The 20615-nt window shown below is 40.7% G+C and overlaps 1 protein-coding gene across 1 annotated transcript; it reads right to left on the reverse strand.

Moving 5' to 3' along the window:
• Window positions 1–9276: 9276 nt before the first annotated feature.
• Window positions 9277–12324, reverse strand: MED18 (mediator complex subunit 18). The gene is made up of 3 exons (XM_005875114.2): window positions 11998–12324; window positions 11460–11601; window positions 9277–10010 (listed from the first exon to the last, which is right to left on the reverse strand). Exons 2-3 carry the CDS (start codon window positions 11530–11532, stop codon window positions 9457–9459), a joined length of 627 nt encoding a protein of 208 aa, XP_005875176.1. The 5' UTR covers window positions 11533–11601; window positions 11998–12324; the 3' UTR covers window positions 9277–9456.
• Between the last annotated feature and the right edge of the window lie 8291 nt (window positions 12325–20615).

A 20615-nucleotide genomic window follows, 5' to 3' on the forward strand; every position in this document is an offset into this window, starting at 1 on the left:
CCGCAGGCGCCCAGGACTGTGGGGTGTGCGGCTTGACCCTCTCCCAGGCCACAGCCCCAGCCACTGGTGCCCAGGACCGTGGGGTGTGCAGCTTGTCCCTCTCCCAGGCTGCAGCCTGGCTGGTCCCCATTCCTCTCTCGTGAGCTCATTTGTGCCTGGCTGGTCCCCAATCCTCTCTCCCCAGTGTTGAGTGTCTGAGCCGTTATGGCGTGAGGGCATGATGACTATTTGCATATTAGCTCTTTATTATATAGGATAATGTTTACCATAGGCCAGGTAGGCTAAATGCCCTCAAAAACAGCTGCATCAGTTTTTATTTCCTCCAAAAAGGTGATCCTTTCTCCATATTCTCCATGACCTCGAATGTTTTAAATTTTAACACTTTTGCCTGCAGCAACTTTTAAAAATTAATTTTACCAGTTTTGATAAATAAATTAGAGCACTAACGGATGAGTGATTTCTCCAGAGTAAAAAAAGCCATGCTATAAAAAGTCCCCCTTCCCATAATCTCCTCCAGCTTTTTGCAGATGCTGAATCTCATGGCTTACACACTAACTCATCACAGAGGAATGCGGGGTGTTAACCTGGGACAAACCAGCTTACACAGGCAAGATTCTTGTGGTAGGCAACTCAACATTCACTAATTCACTCACTCATTCATTCAATAAATATTTGAAAGATTATTATATGAGTAGCACTTAGGTAGGCAAGGGTTATGGGGTTCACAGAAATAAAATATTTAGAACAATGTTAAATAAAACATTTAGCACATTACCTGGCACATAAGAATTGATCAATAAATCAATATTTATGCCAGGCACTGTGGTAAATGTTAAATGAGTGAATTATCTCAATAGAACCCTTAGGAGCTGGGTTCTATTATCCTCCCCATTTTGCAGATAAGAAAACTAAGGCCTAGAAAGGTCTACCCAGCTTGAGCAACCTACTTGTAGTTGAGTTCAGTTTGAACTCAAGACTCCAAGGTCTGTGCTCTTATGTTACAGTACTACAAACACAATTCCTTTCCTTAAGAAGCATACAGTCTTGTTAATAATACTAAAATTGAAACTGGCTAAGTATTAAGCACTTATGTGTTAAGCACTCTGTTAGGTCTTTATTTATATTGATCATTTACTTCATATGACCACTCTATGGCATAGGTATCATAATTATGATTTTTTTAAAATATATTTTTATTGACTTCAGAGAGGAAAGGAGAGGGAGAGAGAGAGAGAGAGAAACATCAATGATGAGAGAGAATCATTGATTGGCTGCCTCCTGCACGCCCCCTACTGGGGATTGAGCTCCCACCCTGGCATGTGCCCTTGACCAGGATTGAACCTGGGACCCTTCAGTCTGCAGGCTAAGGCTCTATCATTTCCATATAGAAATGATAGTCTATATGGAAAACATCAGCAGCAGGCAAACTACCAGCTAGGGCTGATTGTTTTACAGGTGAGAAAATAGACATTTTGAGAGTTTAAATAATTTGTCCAATATATAAACAGCTATTAAATTGTAGCACTAGAAGCCAAGATACAAAGAATTACTGTATGGGGAACAGGATGAAATGTGAAACACATGATGCTACTTAGCTGCCATCAAATATCAGAAGTCAGAGGAAAGAGATTTTGTGATCCAGGAATAATTGCAGGACAGAAAGGGAAAATCCTGGCGACTTGTCAGGCATGTGTCGAAAGCCTTCACATAGGGTAGTTCATTGTATTCTCTATGTGATGAAGGTATTATTATTCTCAATTTGACTGATGAGGAAATGGATTCTTTGGGAGGTAACGCAATGTGTCCAAGGTCACATAGCTAGTGAATGATATGGCTAGAATTGGAACCTATTTGTCTCTCAAGCCTGAGCCCTTAACCTCTATGTTACATGCTTTCCATTGTTGGATCTTGCTTTTTGGTTGTGTAGGAGTCACATAGGCCAATCTGAGTGGAAAAGGCAAAGGTGAAAGGGCATTAAGCAAGAGTACTGAGGTCTATCCAAGGAAAGGGAAGCAGACCTGCTTGGTCAGTGCTGAATATTTATTTGCTTTGGGAAGGAGCCTTTTGTTCGCACAGCTTTTATGACTATACAAATTGTATAAATGTCTGTTTCTGCCATTATAATGGGCACTATTAAGGACAAGGACTGTATCTTAGCCATTGCTGTAACCCAGCATCTCACATTAGAGTTCCAGGGAGAGGTTGGAAAAATAGGGAGTAGTCACATTGCATATATCTCTGGATGGCAATTAAGGTAGTCCACAATGCAAATATCCTAAACAAAATAATAGGTACTCAAATCCAACAGTGTATTTAAGAGATAATATCATGATGCATAGGAATTATCCCAGGAGTACAATAGCCCAACACCAGAAAATCATTTGATATAATTTACCACATTAATGGAACAAAGGATAAAAATCACATGATTTTTTTTCATCCTTAATAGAGAAACGATGCAATAGCATTGAGATTAGGACTAAGTTATGGATGCTCATTATTATCACCAGTGTTATCTAGAGTATTTGAGAGTCTGCCCAATTCTTTTTGTTTGATTTTTGTTAATCCTCACAGAGGATTTTTTTCCATTGATTTTTAGAGAGAGTAGAAGGGAGGGGGAGAGACAGAGACAGAGAGAGAAACATTGATGTGAGAGAGACACATAGACTGGTTGTCTCCTGCATATACCTGACCGGGGCCAGGAATTGAGCCTGCAACTGAGGTACATGACCTTGACCAGAATTGAACCTGAGACCCTTCAGTCCACGGGCTGACGCTCTATCCACTGAGCCAAACCAGCTAGGGCTGCCCATTATTTTAGACAAGAAAAGGTGAGAGAGAGAGGTACTCTTCCTGCTTGCCACTCTTGCCAGTGAAATGATAGTCTATATGGAAAACATCAGCAGCAGGCAAACTACCAGAACTATGGAAGAGTTATTAATCTCCTTTTGAAGAATAGAAATCATCTTACAAAAATTAACAGTGTTCTTTTAAACCAGAAATAACTACCTTAAGTGAAAGGAAACTATAACAGAATCAATAATAGCAACTAAATGATAGTTTATAAAGATCAGCAAACTTTTTCTCTAAAGGGCCAGACAGTAGTTTCCACATGGTCTTTGTTGCAGCCACTCAACTCTGTCATTGTAGTACAAGAGAAGCCATACACAGCCTGACCTGCGTGACTCAGTGGTTGAGCGTTAATCTATGAACTAGTAGGAGGTCACAGTTTGATTCCCGGTCAGGGTATATGCCCAGGTTGCAGGATCCCCAGTGGGAGGCATGCAGGAAGCAGCCGATCAATGATTCTCTCTCATCATTGATATTTCTATCTCTTCCTCTCTGAAATCAATAAAAAAATATATTTTATTGATTTTTTACAGAGAGGAAGGGAGAGGAACAGAGAGTTAGAAACATCGATGAGAGAGAAACAATGATCAGCTGCCTACTGCACCCCCCCTACTGGGGATTGAGCCCGCAACCAAGGTATATGCCCTTGACCAGAATCGAACCTGGGACCCTTCAGTCCACAGGCTGATGCTCTCTCCACTGAGCCAAACCGGTTAGGGCCCAATAAATCTTTATTTACAAAAACAGCAGGCTCACAGGTATAATTTGCCAACTCCTGATCTATAGTAATTGGCCCAAAAGCAATGCCCAAGAAGTTTATCAAGAAAAAATTTAAACTCCATTAAGGGACATAAGAAGACCAGAATAAATGTCACAATTAGGATAACCTCAGTAGTGTAAAGAATTTATTCATTTGTTTAACAAATATTCAGAGTGACTACCATAGTCCAGGCATTGCTTTGGGTGCTAGGGATACAGCAGAGAACAAAGTGCCTATCATCATGAATCTTACATTCTAGTAGAAAAGCAGTGAGTAAATAATCTAAAGTCGTTTAGTAGCAAAAGCTATGAAAAAGATTAAATAAGATAAAGAGAGAGTGATGGGGAGTGAGTGTGCTACTTAATTTAAGATGATCAGGGAAGGCTTCTCTGACATGTTAGCAGAGACCTGAAAAAGGTGAAACAAGCCTACCACGCTGAATTCTGGGGAGGCAGTGTTCCAGTGAAAGAGGTCAGTTCCCCCCCAAGTTAATCTATACCTTTATAATAAAATTCCAATAGTAATGTTGAGAAACTAAAACTTACTCTAAAATGAATGTGAAAGAACAAAAGGTCTATGAAAGCCAAGTCTATTTTGAGGGGAAAATAAAAGTAGGGATACCTGTCCTACTGGTAGAACTGGCTCTACCACAAAGCCACAGTAATAAAAAACATTTATGTTGCTGGCACTGACACAAAGAAAAAGACCAGTGGAAGAGATTGGAGAGCTTAGAACTTAAGTACATACATGGGAACCTAATATGTGATAAAGGTGGCATCACAAAGCACTGAAAGATTGTTTTTCAGATGGTGATAGAAAAGGGAATTCACCATATGGAGAAAATAGCTGAATTTTTACTTGAAACCATGTTACAGGTGGACTCCAGATGGATTAAATACCAAAATGTGAAAGTTAAATAAAGCTAATATAAGAACATACATATATATTACCTAGGAGTAAATACAGACTTCCTAAACAAGATTCTAAACTACAAGGCCAAAATTTAGGACATCTGCTTAATTAATGACATCACAAAGTTAACATTAGGAAGGTGACAAAACGGGAGACAGTATCTGCAATGTTTAATACAAACACAGAATAATGTCTAGAAAATACACAATTCCTGCAAACCAACAAGACAGGCAATCAAACAGAAAAAAATAGGCAAGGACATAAATAGATACTGGGAGGAAGTATTTGCAGTGTTTAAAATTAACAAAGGATTAATGTCTAGAATATACCAAGGATTACTACAAATCAAAACAGGAAAGCAAACAGAAAAATAGGCAAGGGTTATAGATATCTTAGTTTCACATAGTAAGTAGTCTATACAATTTCATATATAAAAAAAGTACAGAAAAAAAGGCTCTAATTTCATTGTATTCAGAAAAAATGCAAATCAAACAACCAAGAGCTTTAGGGTGGTTGAAATGGATGAAGGGGATCAGAGGTACAAACCTCCAGTTTAAAATAAGTAAGTCACAGGTATATAATGCACCACATGGGGACTATAGTCAATAATATTATTAACTTTGTATAATGACAGAGGGTAACTAGACCTATGGTGATGATCGTTGTGCAGTGTATAGAAATATCAAATCATGATGCTGTACACCTGAAACCAATATAATGTTGTATGTCAGTTATCTATATAATAAAAGGCTAATATGCAAATCAACCAAATGGCGGAATGACCAGTCGCTATGATGCGCACTGACCACCAGGGGGCAGACACTCAATGCAGGAGCTGCCCACTGGTGGTCACTGCGATCCCACAGGGGGAGCGCTGCTCAGCCAGAAGCCAGGCTCACGGTTGGCGAGCACAGCGACGGTGGCAGCAGCCTCTCTCGCCTCCACAGCAGGGGTCCCGGACTGCGAGAGGGCGCAGGCCAGGCTGAGGGGCCTCTCCCCCCAGTGCACGAATGTTGTGCACCGGGCCTCCAGTACTTTAATAAAAAACAAACAAATAAAAACAATAAAAGCAAAAAATAAGATATACCACTTTCCATCCATCAAACTGGCAAAAATGAGGAAGATGGATAACACCAAAGATTGGTGAGGATATTGATATGAGTTCTTGTGCACTGGCAATAATAGTACAACTATTCTTAAAAGTAATCTGGCAATATTTGGCAAAAATTGAACATGCCCATAGATCTATGGCTCAGAGGAATATTCACACAATTATAAAGTTCTTATTTTAGCATTTTTTATGGTAATAGAGGTGAAGACCATCTAGGTTTCTATCTTTAAGTGACTGAATGAGTAAAACATGTTGAACCCACAGTAGTTATGTTCTTGGATTCTGGAGCTAGGCTGCCTGAGTTGAAATTCAGGCTCCACCATTTATTAGTTCTGACTCTGAATAATGGAAGTAGATAATTTTATTAACCAATGTCACCCCAATACATTAAAAAAAAAAGAATGGAAGTGGAAAATTTAAGTAACCTGTGTCTCACTCTCATCTATAAAATGAGAGTAATAATATTATCTACCTCATATGGTGGTTGTGAGAAATATGAGTTAAAACATTTAAAGCACCTACCACAGAGTTACGATTATTTAAATGTTAATATTACTGTTAATATGAAAGTATATGCAAGTTGGAAGTTAGTATATCACAAAAGGAATGTTAATTTTTAAAAGTAAGAAAAAGAACATTTATAGCACAATATCACTTACATGAATTGAACATATTCTCATAACTCTACACATTTTATAAGATGGGCACCACAGATATACATAGAACATATCAAAATGGGTGTCTATAGGATACAAGGAATGAGAATAGAGCTTAAGAATAAAAGGGAAGACTACAAAACAAGAAAGGGGCTTTTCCTGAATCATTATGTTAATACTAGAGGCCTGGTGCATGGATTCGTGCACTGGTGGGGTCCCTCGGCCTGGCCTGTGCCCTCTCGCAATCCAGGACCCCTCGGGGGATGTCGGATAGCCGGTTTCAGCTCGATCCCTGCAGGCCTGATCCAGACAGGAGGGAGCCCAATCCTGTACATTGAGAGTCTGTCCCCTGGTGGTCAGTGCACATCATAGGGACCAGTTGACCGGTTGTTCAGTCACTTGGGCTTTTATATATATAGATACGGTGAAAGGAGGAACAAGATTTATCCACTTACACAATCTATAACTGAGGGGGGGAAACCAACTATCTTTAAAACATTTACAGAAAGCCAAGAAAAGGACCCCAAAGCCAGAGAAATGACCAACCAACCAACTTGGCAGTCACCCCATCTTAGAACTTATCATTAGGTGAGATATTACTACTTCCTACTGTGTAAGGCAGAAATAGGTTTTCTGTTACTTGTAGCCCAAAGCATCTTAACAGAGTATTCATGTAATCTTTTGAGTGGCAAACTGAGGTATAAACAGAATTATGATTTATCCATATGTAGCTCAGCTGGGGTGTTGTCTAAATGGAGATCCCAAAAGAAAATGAAAATGTTGAGTAACCTACTGTTTTTAGCAAGCCAAACTCTCTCCAGTGTATTAAAAACTCTGTAAGTCCTGGCCAGTGTGGCTCAGTTGATTGAGAATTTTCCTGTGCACCGGTTCAATACCTGATCAGGGCAAATACCCAGATTTCAAGTTTGTGTACAGGAGGCAACTGATCAATGTCTCTCTCACACCAAGGCAACCAATAGTTTCTCACATCATTTTTTTTCTCTCTCTCTCAAGTCAATAAAAACATATTTTACAAAAACAACTCTGTAGATATTAAAATGATCAACATTTATCCCACTAAGACGTTGCTCTAAAAGAATCCATTAAAAGTCAAATAAGTGGGAAAAATTACATAAAATCTTTTCTTTTTTTAATATATCTTATTGATTTTTTACAGAGAGGGAGAGGAATAGTTAGAAACATCGACCAGTTGTCTCCTACACACCTCCCACTGGGGATGTGCCCGCAACCAAGGTACATGCCCTTGACCGGAATCGAACCCAGGACCCTTCAGTCCGCAGGCCAATGCTCTATCCACTGAGCCAAACTGGTTAGGGCACATAAAATCTTCTTACAAATTAATAAAGATGAGCAATGAAGAAAAGGGAATTTACATAAGAAAAAAATGCCCAGTAAAGATAAAAATTTAAACCTCACTGATGAATACTTTGAAAATTAAGATTTCATAGCCACACCCAGTTTTGCCAGCAATGTGGGAAACCTCATTTACAGCTGGTAGGAGTGGAAACCGGGACATTTCTGGAAGGCATTTGGCAATGCATGGCAGAAGTCTTAAAACAGTGCATGTAGCCCAACCGGCATGACTCAGTGGTTGAGCATCAACTTATGAACCAGGAAGTCACAGTTCGATTCCCGGTCAGGGCACATGCAGGTTGCAGGCTCAGTCCCCGGTGTGAAGCATGCAGGAGGCAGCTGATTGATGATTCTCTCATCACTGATGTTTCTATCTCTCTCTTCCTCTCCCTTCCTATCTGTAATCAATAAAAATATATTTTAAAAAAATAGTGCATGTAGTGCATATTCTTTGACTCAGCAGTTCCCTAGAATTTAAAGAATAATCATAGATGTCAACAAAGATTTAATTAAAAGCACTAGCATTGCAGGACTGTTTAGAAAAGCAAAGCATTGGGATCAAAGTAAAAATCCCAAAGTAGGGGAATCAATGTAGTTATAGAAAATCTATGTGATGGGATATAATTAGCAATTAGAATTCTCAATATTTAAATATCCACTCTGCTGATTAGTATCTGTATAGCTCAGGGAAAGCTAGTTAACCTCTCTGCATTTCAGTTTCCCTGTTTATAAAACAGGTCTAATGTGAAGATTAATTAACATACATAAAAGCACTTAGGATAGTGCTGACATATGTAAGAACTCAATAAATGAGTTTTGTGTTTGTTTTTATAGAAGGACACCACACCATAGCCTAATATCCTAGAAAGATGTTAATAATAAACAAAAAAGGTTACAAACCAGTATGTACAGAGTATTTTTATAAAATAAGTGTATCTCATATACATAGATTTACAAAAATAAAAACTAGGAAGATATAGTATACAGAAATAGAAATAGTACATCTCTTTCAATAATAAGATTACAGGTTATTTTTCTTATTTTTGTATTTAAAAATTTTTCAACAACAAACACATGCTTTTATGAGAGGTAAAAACAATCATCTGTACCAAAATTAAAACAACTGTCAGTTTTTTTTAACTCCAAATAATAATCTGTCCCAAACTAGCAGAGTAATTGGGTAGAGTCAGAAACACAGACATTTCCCTTCATAGCCTTTATTACCACATAATCCGAGCTCAGTCTTATTTTACAAACCTTATACACAAATGGCAAAAACAATTAAGAGATCTTTCTTTCTTTCTTTTTTTTAATATATTTTATTGATTTTTTTTTTACAGAGAGGAAGGGAAAGGGACAGAGAGTTAGAAACATCGATGAGAGAGAAACACCGATCAGCTGCCTCCTGCTCACCCCCTACTGGCCATGAGCTCGCAACCAAGGTACATGCCCTTGACTGGAATCGAACCCGGGACCCTTGAGTCCGCAGGCTGCCGCTCTATCCACTGAGCCAAACTGGTTAGGGCGAGATCTTTCTTTCTAGAAGTTAATTTATTCTCATTTCCTCTCTTTATGCAGAAGGATTAAATAGATTCTCCATGTTTTCCTGAGCCTTTAATTTAGAAAAGCTGTCACAAAAGTGAACTTGCCACATGAGGAAAACAGAAAAGAACCAATTAAGTTTTTACTGTCCTCCTTCCTGAGGGAAGAATGCCTGGCTGGCTGTAGTGAAATGGGACAATTATAATGTCTTTTTTGTAACATAAGCCCTAATGGTGGACAGATTGTCTTAGTCACATGAGCCGTTTGGGGTCTATTTTCTCTAGGTGAACTAGAGGTTTTAGCTGCTCTGCAAAGTTCCTCATGTCATCAGAGACCATGTCCTGCCCAGCTGGTGCAACAACACTTAGTTCCACAAGATAGGAGAGTGACAAGGCCTCAGTGCTGTCTGTGCTTCCAGGCACCAGGATACGGAAGATCTTGTACACCATAATCTTCATGATGCCCTTACGGAACAAGTGTCCCTTGGCTACAAACTCATGGTCCATGCGGAAGCCCATTTCCATCAGGAAGTCAGTGAGGTTCTCAGATGTTGCAATGTCCACGCAGTTCCTCACCAGGGCATGGCGGTTCTTGTCTCCCACTTCAGGCTGTCCCAGGTAGCGTAGATGCCAGGGTGCGCCTGCCCTATCCATAGAGCGCCGGGCCCTTAGAACAAATGGGCTGGCCTGCTGGCCTTTAAGGAGGAATACCATCTCATGGTCCAGGAAAGTCTCAGGTTCCATGTTGTCACACAAACCACGAAGGCGATGGATAAGGCTTTCCAAGCTGTGATCTAAAACGCTTCCTTAGGAAGGAAAAAGCACAATTGAGTCCCATCTTTCATTTTGGGGAATGGAATTAGTAAAAGATTAAAAAAATGTAAATGAAAAAAATAAATAAAAAACGTAAATGAAACAAACAGTTTAGTGCAGTGTTTTATAAAGCATAGGCCTAATAGATGAGATTTCATAGGGATTATGCTGCCAAGGTATTGCATAACATGAAAAAGTTAATCCCTTATCAATGTTTTGCCTTGTCTTGTTTGGTACTAGAAAGTCTTTAGGCCTTCTCTAACAATGCTAATCTCCAGCAGGCTTGGGGCACAAAATCTCTGTCTCTTGATCTAGAAGACGGGAGCTGATAACAGTATCATAGAATTACCATATAATCTAGTAAACTCACTTCTAGGTATATATCCAAAAGAATTCATAGCAGGATCTTGACGAAGTATTTGCATGCCCATGTTGACTACAGCATTATTCACAATAACCAAGAAGTGGAAACATCCCAAATGTACATCAACAGATGAATGGATAAAGAAATGTGGTATGTACATAAAATTATTCAGCCTTAAATAAGGACATCTTTCTTTTAAAAAATATATTTTATTGATTTTTTACAGAGAGGAAGGGAGAGGGATAGAGAGTCAGAAACATCGATGAGAGAGAAACACCAATCAGCTGCCTCCTGCACACTCCCCACTGGGGATGTGCCCGTAACCAAGGTACATGCCCCTGACCGGAATGGAACCCGGGACCCTTGAGTCCACAGGCCGACACTCTATCCACTGAGCCAAACTGGTTAGGGCAAATAAGGACATCTTGTCATATATTACAATATGGATGAACCTCTAGTACATTATATTAAGTGAAATAAGCCAGTTGTAAAAAGACAAAAACTGTATGATTCCACTCATATAAGGTATCTATCTAAAGCAGCCGTGGGCAAACTACGGCCCGAGGGCCGGATCCGGCCCGTTTGAAATGAATAAAACTAAAAAAAAAAAAAAAAGACCGTACCCTTTTATGTAATGATGTTTACTTTGAATTTATATTAGTTCACACAAACACTCCATCCATGCTTTTGTTCCGGCCTTCCGGTCCAGTTTAAGAACCCATTGTGGCCCTCGAGTCAAAAAGTTTGCCCACCCCTGATCTAAAGTGTCAAAATCAGAAACAGAAAGTAGAAAGGTTGCCAAGGGCTGGGGTAAGGAGGAAGGGAAATTAGTATTTAATGGGTATAGAGTTTCAGTTCTGCAAGATGAAAAAGTACAACAATGTGAATATACTTAACACTACTTAAAAATGTTTATGATGGGAAATTTAATTTTGTGTTTGTGACCATAAAAAAATTTTTTTAAGTCTAATTGGCATGCAGAAATTATGCAGGCTGCCTTTGTAAAACAGCGTGTCATCTCCACAGAAGCTGAATAGAAGAGGGGAGACTGGTTATCCAAGCTCCCTGGTTCACTCACCCTGCAGCAGGTACTCCATCATGTTAATGGTGCCCCCGGTAACAGGCATCATCGTGACGGGGGGTGCCTCCATGGTGCCTGGTTAAGTTGAAGAACTCGGACTGGATTCGGCGTCCCCAATCAAGTAACGCACAGGATAGACCTGGAGAAGAGTTACACTTATTAATACATCAGAGATGTGGAGACACCAGATGTGCTTATGTCATTGACCTTGACATAAAAAAAAAAAAGGTTCATCATCCATTCGGAGCTTTCTGAGTAACTGCCATAGGCCGGTTGCAGGAACCGATGATACAGAAATATACAAAGGAGACCTGTTCCTGGAGTCACAGCATCATCTTCTAGTCTCAAGGTCTGAAACCTCGAAGTTTTCCGTGTGATCTTGAGGAAGTCATCAAACCTCTCACTCAACGTCTTCCTTATAAATGGGGCCAAAGACATTGAAGACGCCCAAAGCTCTGTTGCTCAGACAGCACAATGAACATGCAGTAACATTCAGAAGAACTGAATGGTGGCGGAAGGGACTTGTTCAACTTACCGGTGAGGATACTGAGATTCGGAGAGGGAACAAGGGCACACAGCAAGTCGCGGCAGAGGCCGGACCAGAGGACGATCCAGGCCTCCCGCCACTGAAAACCCTTTAAAGCAGCCGGCGGAAGCGTGTAGGTGCTCCTCCGCCGCGTCCACGTGCACCTCCGCGTGCGCTGCAGCCCCTCTCCCAAGCGAGGAGCTACGTCCACCCGAGCATCGCGGAGCTTCTGAGAAACACTTGGCCCCCAGCCCTAAAGTTACAGCGCCCTGTACAGGGCAACACTTCCTCCTCCTTTTCCCGCTTCCGCCACACAGCCGCCCGCGCCGTACGGGTACCGAGAGGGCTTAAAAGTCGCTCCTCCGCCCGGCGAGCAGAAGCGCATGCGCGAGGTGCGCTGCCGTCGGAAAGATGGCGGCCTCCTCTGGAGCGTGACGGCGGTGGGGCGGGAGGGGGCGGGCTGACGTCATAGGCGCGCCTCCCGGAAAATATTTGTTTTTTTTCCCCGAGTTCCACGACACGGGGATGTTTTTGTCTAGAAAATCTCTTGGAACTGACGGGAAAAAGAGAGCCTGGGGCAGGGTACTGCAGACAAAGAAGGAGAGACGTAAAACACTTCCTGTTGGGGACCTGAAGGTGAAAATTAAAAGATCCCGTTACTGCTTAGCATCATGTTACGAACAATTAGGGAGCTCGGCAATATACGTAATATTTGTTTGCTGGGTATACTTTACTTCAATTTAAAGATGCAGGGAGGTAAGTAAATTCAAGGAATATTTATTGAACGAAGTTTATCTGTAAAGTGGGCACTAGAGTTGGGTGAATGAGGCACTCTCCTACATAGAAAACTGTAGCAGCGGTTCTCAACCTATGGGTCGCGACCCCTTTGGCGGTCGAACGACCCTTTCACAGGGGTCGCCTAAGACCATCCTGCATATCAGATATTTACATTACGATTCATAACAGTAGCAACATTACAGTTATGAAGTGGCAACGAAAATAATTTTATGGTTGGGTCGCAACATGAGGAACTGTATTTAAAGGACCAGAAGGTTGAGAACCACTGCGTGTTAGGGGACACCAGGAATCTCAGTAACTAAGAGAAATAATACTTCAATGCAATATTTTGCTAATTTAACACAAAAGAATCCTTAACAAACAAAATATCAAAAATTTAAAATTGATCTTCACAGCAGCCTGATGAGCCAAGTGCAGTTATTACTGTAATTTTACAGATGGGGAAACTTAGGCAAGAGAACTTAATAACATGCAAGGAGTGGAGAGCCAGGGATACAGATATAAGCTGCTGACTTCAGAGCCCACCTCTTAACTATTCCACAATCTGCCATTTCTAGCCCTGACCAGTGTGGCTCAGTTGATTGGGTAGATCCCCAGTAGGGGGCGTGCAGGAGGCAGCCATCATGTTTCCCTCTCACATCCATGTTTCCCTTTTTCTCTCTCTAAAAATCAATTTAAAAAATCTTTAAAAACAGTAACAACAACAAAACCCTGCCACTTCTAGTTCTAGTCCCCCCACTGTAACCAGTATTACTTTTCATTCATTTGTGTGTTTTTAAAATTATTTTTATTGATTTCAGAGAGGAAGGGAGAGGAAGAGAGAGAGAGATAGAAACATCAATGATGAGAGAGAATCATGGATCGGCTGCCTCCTGCATGCCCCACACTGGGGATTGAGCCCACAACCAGGGCATGTGCCCTTGACTGGGAATCAAACCGTGACCTCCTGGTTCATAGGTTGAAGCTCAACCACTGAGCCACGGTGGCTGGGCTCATGTGTTTTTTTTAATTGAATATTTATTGAAAGTCTAGTGTGCTTTAGCTATTGACTTCGTCTCTGCCCTCAAAAGAGTTTATTAAACAAAGACAGTACCATGTGGTTGATTCAATGGGACATAAACAGTTCAGCTGTTTCGGAAGCAATCAGGACTCTTGATTCATCTTGGGGGCATAGAGAAGGATTCCCAGTAAAAGTAATTAATGCCCAAAGTAACTTCAAGGAACAATAGTGTCAGCCAGATAAAGGAGGAAAGGGACTTCCAGGTAATGGGAACAACATTTACAAAGGTAATTGAATTAAATAGAATTGGGACATAGAATTTGAGGTTGGGAGGGGTTGAATTAAATAGAATTGGGACATAGAATTTGAGGTTGGGAGGGGTAAGAAATGTCTGGAGAAGGGGTCAGGCCCAGATCCTGGAGGACTTTACATGTCAGACTAACGCAGAGATGTGAACTTTAAAAGGATCACTCTGGTGCTCCCTTGTAATATCCAGTTGGTTGAGCATTGTCCTGTGCATGGAAAGGTTGCCTGTTTGATTCCCCATCAGGGCACATACCTGGATTGTGGATTCCATCCCCCAAGTGGCACTGTCCAGCCAGAATTCAGGGGAGAGAGAGCTGGGCTAGAGGTAGAGATTTCATAGAGCTTCATAAATGGTAGCTAAAGGCATGAGAATAAATGAGATCATCCTGAAAAAAGTGTAGAATAGGAAGAAAAAATGGCTAAGAGCTGGACTTTGCAAAAGACTCTGACAGTTACTAGAGCCGCATATACCCCAGGGCTCAGGATATGCCCTCTGGTCAGCTTGGTGATTCACAATATTGGGCAGACTGACAAGCTCTCAGTGCAGTAATTAGTGATTAGAGGAGGCTGTAAAATTGCTGGGCTCTCTTTTCCTATTCAGACACAAACTTCAGAGTGGAAAGCTCAGTGAATTATGAGTCCTTAGAGGCATCATAGTATTATTCAAATTTTAGCTGGCATTGTGAAGTAGGGTTAAAATTTTTAAAAAGGTAAGAAATGGGTGAACAATATAGTAAAATTTGGACAAGGCCTAGGAGTTATAGGAATAAGTTTCTCTGATAAGGATGTGAGGTCTGGAGCTTAGAATGGGGCTCACTTCTGTTCTCTACCACTACCCAGCTATGCAGCCTTGGGCAATTCACTTCCCCTCTATGAGTCTCAGCTTCCTTTTTTGTAAAATAGAGATTTAACAAACTTTCTAAGGCGGAGGTTGCAAAAATGAGATGTTTATGAAACTCTTAGCATAGTGCCTGGCTTATTGTAAGCAAAAAATAAATGGTAGCTATCCTATATAATAAAAGGCTAACATGCAAATTGACCAAACAGCAGAACCACCGGTCACTATGACGCGCACTTACCACCTGGGGGCAGACGCTCAACACAGGAGCTGCCCCCTGGTGGTCAGTGCACTCCCATAGGGGGAACACCACTCAACCAGAAGCCGAGCTCACGGCTGGCTAGCACAGCGGTGGTGGCGGGAGCCTCTCCCACCTCCGCAGCAGTGCTAAGGATGTCCAACTGCGACTTAGGCCCACTCCCCGCAGGAAGCGGGCCTAAGCCATCAGTTGGACATTCCCTGAGGGCTCCTGGACTGTGAGAGGGTGCAGGCTGGTCTGAGGGACAAATTTCGTGCACCGGGCCTCTAGTTATTATAATACTTTATATCTCTAATTTGAGCAAGTACATTCTGTCTTACTGAATATATTATGTGCATGTCTCGTCTCCTTGGATAGATTGTAAACATCTTGGAATGGAGGAATCATGTATGTTCTTTATATATGTGTGTCTTAGCACAGGCTAGTATAACAAAATACCACAAATTAGGTGGCTTTTAAATAATGGAAATTTATTTTCCTTGTTATTACAATTAATGGCAGCAAAGGAGGAGAAAAGTTCAGACATTAATGCGTCCCAGCCAATCACTAGACTGGCTTAAAGGTGTAGGATCAGCCAAAACCAGTTTGGCTCTGTGGATAGAGCGTCGGCCTGCGGACTGAAGGGTCCCAGGTTCGATTCTGGTCAAGGGCATGTACCTGGGTTGCGGGCACATCCCCAGTAGGAGATGTGCAGGAGGCAGCTGATCGGTGTTTCTCTCTCATCGATATTTCTAACTCTCTATCTCTCTCCTTTCCTCTCTGTAAAAAATCAATAAAATATATTTTAAAAAAATTTTTAAAAAAAGGTGTAGGACCAGTTCTTGGCCAGCCTTCATCAGGACAGCAGACCATCAGCGTGGATTGCAAGGCACACATACATAGTTCCTTCATCAGCCTTCTAGAATGACCTTATGGATAATAAGATCTACCCCTATTATTGGTATGCAATGCTAGGCTCTCACCTTTAGTGTTGCAAACTAATATTTCCCAAGGAATGAGCTGACATTGAGTGCTTCCTATATGCATAGCCCTATGTGAAAGGTATAACTGCTTTTCAACCTAATTATCTCCAGCAATCCTCCACTCAGAATTCTCATTATGCCTACATGATCTGCCCCATCACCTGTTTCCTCTTTGACCATATTCCAACCATCCCCATCTGTGCCTGCTCACTCCCCATCCACTCAGCTCTAGCCACTCTGTTCTCATGGCTCCTATTTGAACAAGTCAAGGATGCTCCCATTTTAAGTGTTTTGTACTTATTGTACAGTCTGCCTGGAACTCTCCTTTTTCACTGAACTGCAGCATTCACTCCCATGCTTCCTTCTGGTCTTTGCTCAAATCTTTCTTAGAGAGGCCTTCCCTGGCCACCTCTTTCAAATTGTAGCCCACTACCTGTCCTGCCCCCGACCCCCATACTCTGCTGTATTTTGACTCGGTGGCACAATGCCTGGATGAGAAGTAAACTTCCTTCCACTGGAAATACTAAAGCAGAGATTATGGTAGAAGAATTCTTCCCTAGACTGGGAAACTGAACTATTACATTGTCTTAGTTCTTACTAGTACATACTCTCCATTCTAAGTCACAGCATTTACTTAATAACAGAGTTTCAGGCAATTGAGAAACATCTCCATATACATGTACATATGTATTATCAGACAAGGCCTAATAAACATGGAAACAAAGTACATGTTAGAGTTGAAAAAAATATGGTAGTTGAACATTATGATTTCATAATTCATAGAGATACCTAGTTTAGTAATTCTTCACCTTTGGATTTTTTCCAATTATGAAAATGACAGCATCATTATTAATAGTAACTACTAAGAGCAAACACCCAATGACAAATAAATGATACAATTCTTGCTCTCAAGGAGTTTGGTTTCTGAGAGACAGGTAAGACATGCCAGATAATTTTGTGCCTAGTAGTCTTCATCGGCTGCTGACTCAAGAGTTACCTCCCTACCCAGTATGACAGGCAGCATCAGCCATTTCACCCTTTTATTCATCTTAAGGCAAGGACCTATGAAAGTCTGGCAGAAAGGTAATTGACCTATTTACTTGCTCTTTTCCACTTAGCCCAGCCAGCCCAACCCAGCCTCTGGTTGACCAGGTGTTGAGGTGCCTCAAGGGGGATAGACTATAATAGTTAATGTATTACACATATCCATCAAAGATTAACGATGAGCTCTGTTTTAGCTGAACTGTAACTGTCTGTTTGGGTTTCTCCCCTCCCAGGTCTGTCTGGGGAAGTCAGTGTTGTTTTCTGTCTAAAGATAATTAACCCAGTGGTTCTTGAATTTCCTAGATGGAGGCCCTTTGGATAGCTCCCCTTTAGTGCGTGCTTACTGGGGACCATAACAGCTCTGGGGCAAGCACTTTCTGTGAATCTGGATCATTCATTTACTTCTCATACCAGCCTTCTGAAGCATGTGGCGTTTTCCAGTCTCATAGCTGCAAGAATTGTGTCTGTCCTGCAGTATGTTTGTCAGTGAAAGGATTTGTTTCTGGTCCCTTTCATCATCATTAACCCCTTCCTTGGGCCAGATGGTCCTATACCATCATGTATACTATCAACTCAAACAGTTCCTGGGGCAGACTCTTTGTACAGTCCAGAGGAGATGAAGAAGACTGCATAGAGAAGCAGAAGGGCATGGGGTAGCATGCTAGTGTGTAGTGTTTAAGATGGGCCATGGAGTCAGGCTGACTGGGTTAACATTTCTATCACTGTCTAGCCATGTAAGCTTGGGCAAGTGACTTTGCCTCTGTGAACCTCATATTCTCAGCTCTCCAATATGGAGAATACTAGTACTTCCCACTAAGGTTGTTATGAGGATTTGACTGATACACGTGACACAGAGCAAGTATCATTAAAAAGTCAAACTATTCCCAATACTGTGGGATTTGGACTCTACAAAATGTGGGTTAAAAACAAACAAACATGGGCCATGTCTAGACTCAGCTACATGCAGGTGTGTGGCCTTGACCTAGTCACTTAATTTCTCAGAGTCTGTTTCTTAATCTGTAAAACAGGAAGATTTTCTACTTAATAGGAATGCTGTGAAGAGTACAGATGGTTTATACACGTTTAGCATATAATAGGTGTTTTTATTTTATTTATTTTTTTAAAGAATGTTTTCATTTTATTTATTTATTTTTGTTATCCTCACCCGAAGATATTTTTCCATTGATTTTTAGAGAGAGTGGAAGGGAGGGGGAGATACAGATGGTTTATACATGTTTAGCATATAATAGGTGTTTTTATTTTATTTTTTTTAAAGAATGTTTTCATTTTATTTATTTATTTTTGTTATCCTCACCCGAAGATATTTTTCCATTGATTTTTAGAGAGAGTGGAAGGGAGGGGGAGAAACAGAGAGGAACATCAATGTGAGAGAGACACATCGATTGGTTGCCTCCCATACATACCCTGACCAGGGCTGAGATGGAGCCTGCAACTGAGGTATGTGCCCTTGACTGGAATCGAACCTGGGACCATTCAGTCTGAGGGCTGACACTGTATCCACTGAGCCAAACTGGCTAGAGCTGTAATAGGTGTTTTTAGACACTGCCTCAAGTAGCTTGTCTGGAGTGGCAGGATGTAACCATTAAAGAGAGAACTAATGAAAGAATGTTAAGGAGAATTGGCATGTCTCTATATGAACATAGCCAGGCAATCTGTAGAATACAATTCAGTCAACACTTATCGTGTGCCCTTTGTAGGCCAGGCATTATTCTGGGCTCTTGAACTATAAGAATAATCATGACAGCCTTGGCTGGGTAGCTCAATTGGTTAGAGTGTCATACCAATAGGCCAAGGTTTCGGGTTCGATCTTCAGTCAGGGTACATCCAAGAATCAACCAATGAATGTATAAATAAGTGGAACAACAAATCAGTGTTTCTCTAAGATCAATTTAAAAAATCAAGAAAAAAAATCATGACAGCCTAAATTCTTCCCTTGATAGAGCCTACATTTTAGTAATAAAATATTAGCATTGAAAATGGTTACAAAAGAAAAATGTGAAAAATGCTTACAATGTCAACTAAAAAAGGCAATTACAAAGTCATATGTGCAATATGACTTTAACTATATAGAGTCTCCAAAACATCTGAGCATAGAAGAAAGAAATGAAACATCCTAATGCTAACAATAATTGTCTTTGTTTGGTTAATGAGGCAAGAGATTATTTTTCCTCCACTTGTCTCTGTTTTCCAAATTTTTGATGAGTATGTGTTACTTAAAAAACAAAACAAAACAAAACAAAAAAACAACTTAAAACAGCCCAGCCAGTGTGGCGGACTATTTGAGCGTCAAACCAAGAGGTCACCGAACATGCCCTGGTTTGGGGCTCAATCCCCAGTAGGAGGCATGCAGGAGGCAGCTGTTCGATGTTTCTCATCTATGTTTCTGTCTCTCTATCCTTCTTCCTTCCTCTCTCTCTCAAATCAATAAAAACATTTTTAAACACTTAAACCAATTGTCCATTTACAGGTACATGGATAAACAAATTATAATATATCCATACAATGGAATGTTATTCAGCAATAAAAAAGAACAAACTACTGATATATGCAACATGATAGATTAATGTTACATTCTAAGTGAAAGAAGCCAGACACAAAAGAATATATCGTTTGTGATTCCATGTATATGATGTTCTAAAGCAGATAAAACTAACCTATAGTGAAAGCAATTAGGTTTCTGCTGCTTGCCTGTGAGGAATGGGAAGGATTGATTGCAAAGGGACACAGGGAACTTTTTGGGAAAATGGAAATATTCTATATTTTGATTGTGGTGGTGATTACTCAGGTATGTATATTTTGTCAAAACTCATCAAGCTGTACATTTAAATTGGTATAAATAAAATTGATTAAAATAAAAAATTACAGTTATTTTCTGGTTACAAAAGCCTTACATGCTCAGCGTAAGAAATTATAACTTTTTATTTTTTACTTTTTAAAAATATGTTTTTATTGATTTCAGAGAGAGGAAGGGAGAGGGGAAGAGGGCTAGAGAGGCCCTCAATGGTGAGAGAGGATCATTGATCAGTTGCTCCTGCATGCCCCCTATTGGGGATTGAGACAGAAACCCAGGCATATGCCCTGACCAGGAATCTAATCATGACCTCCTGGTTCATGGGTTGACGCTCAACCACTGAGCCACACCAACTGGGTAGAAGTTATAATGTTTTAGAAAAAAATTCTAATATTTAGAACAAAATTCCTTCCTACATTTTGAAAAATTGGAAGGTCACTCTAAGCACAGGGTTGGTACACAATAAGTATTGATAAATAAAAAAAACAGAGTAAGAGAGGTAATTAACTCCGTTAGGAAGCAGAGAAGAGTGAATAGAATGGAACACCCAATAAGATCTGTAAGTCTAAGTGAAACCTGCTGGAGGGTGAGGATGTCAGGGATGAGAG

The sequence above is a fragment of the Myotis brandtii genome, unplaced genomic scaffold (genome assembly GCF_000412655.1).
Source record: "Myotis brandtii unplaced genomic scaffold, ASM41265v1 scaffold456, whole genome shotgun sequence".
In the NCBI taxonomy this organism is placed as follows: Eukaryota; Metazoa; Chordata; class Mammalia; order Chiroptera; family Vespertilionidae; genus Myotis; species Myotis brandtii.

Coding starts and splice junctions, on each gene's coding strand:
- MED18 (XM_005875114.2), bottom strand. CDS start 11,532: ATGGAGGCACCCCCCGTCACGATGATGCCTGTTACCGGGGGCACCATT. Junction 10,011..11,459: donor GATGGAGTACCTGCTGCAGG/GTGAGTGAACCA, acceptor TTCCTTCCTAAG/GAAGCGTTTTAGATCACAGC.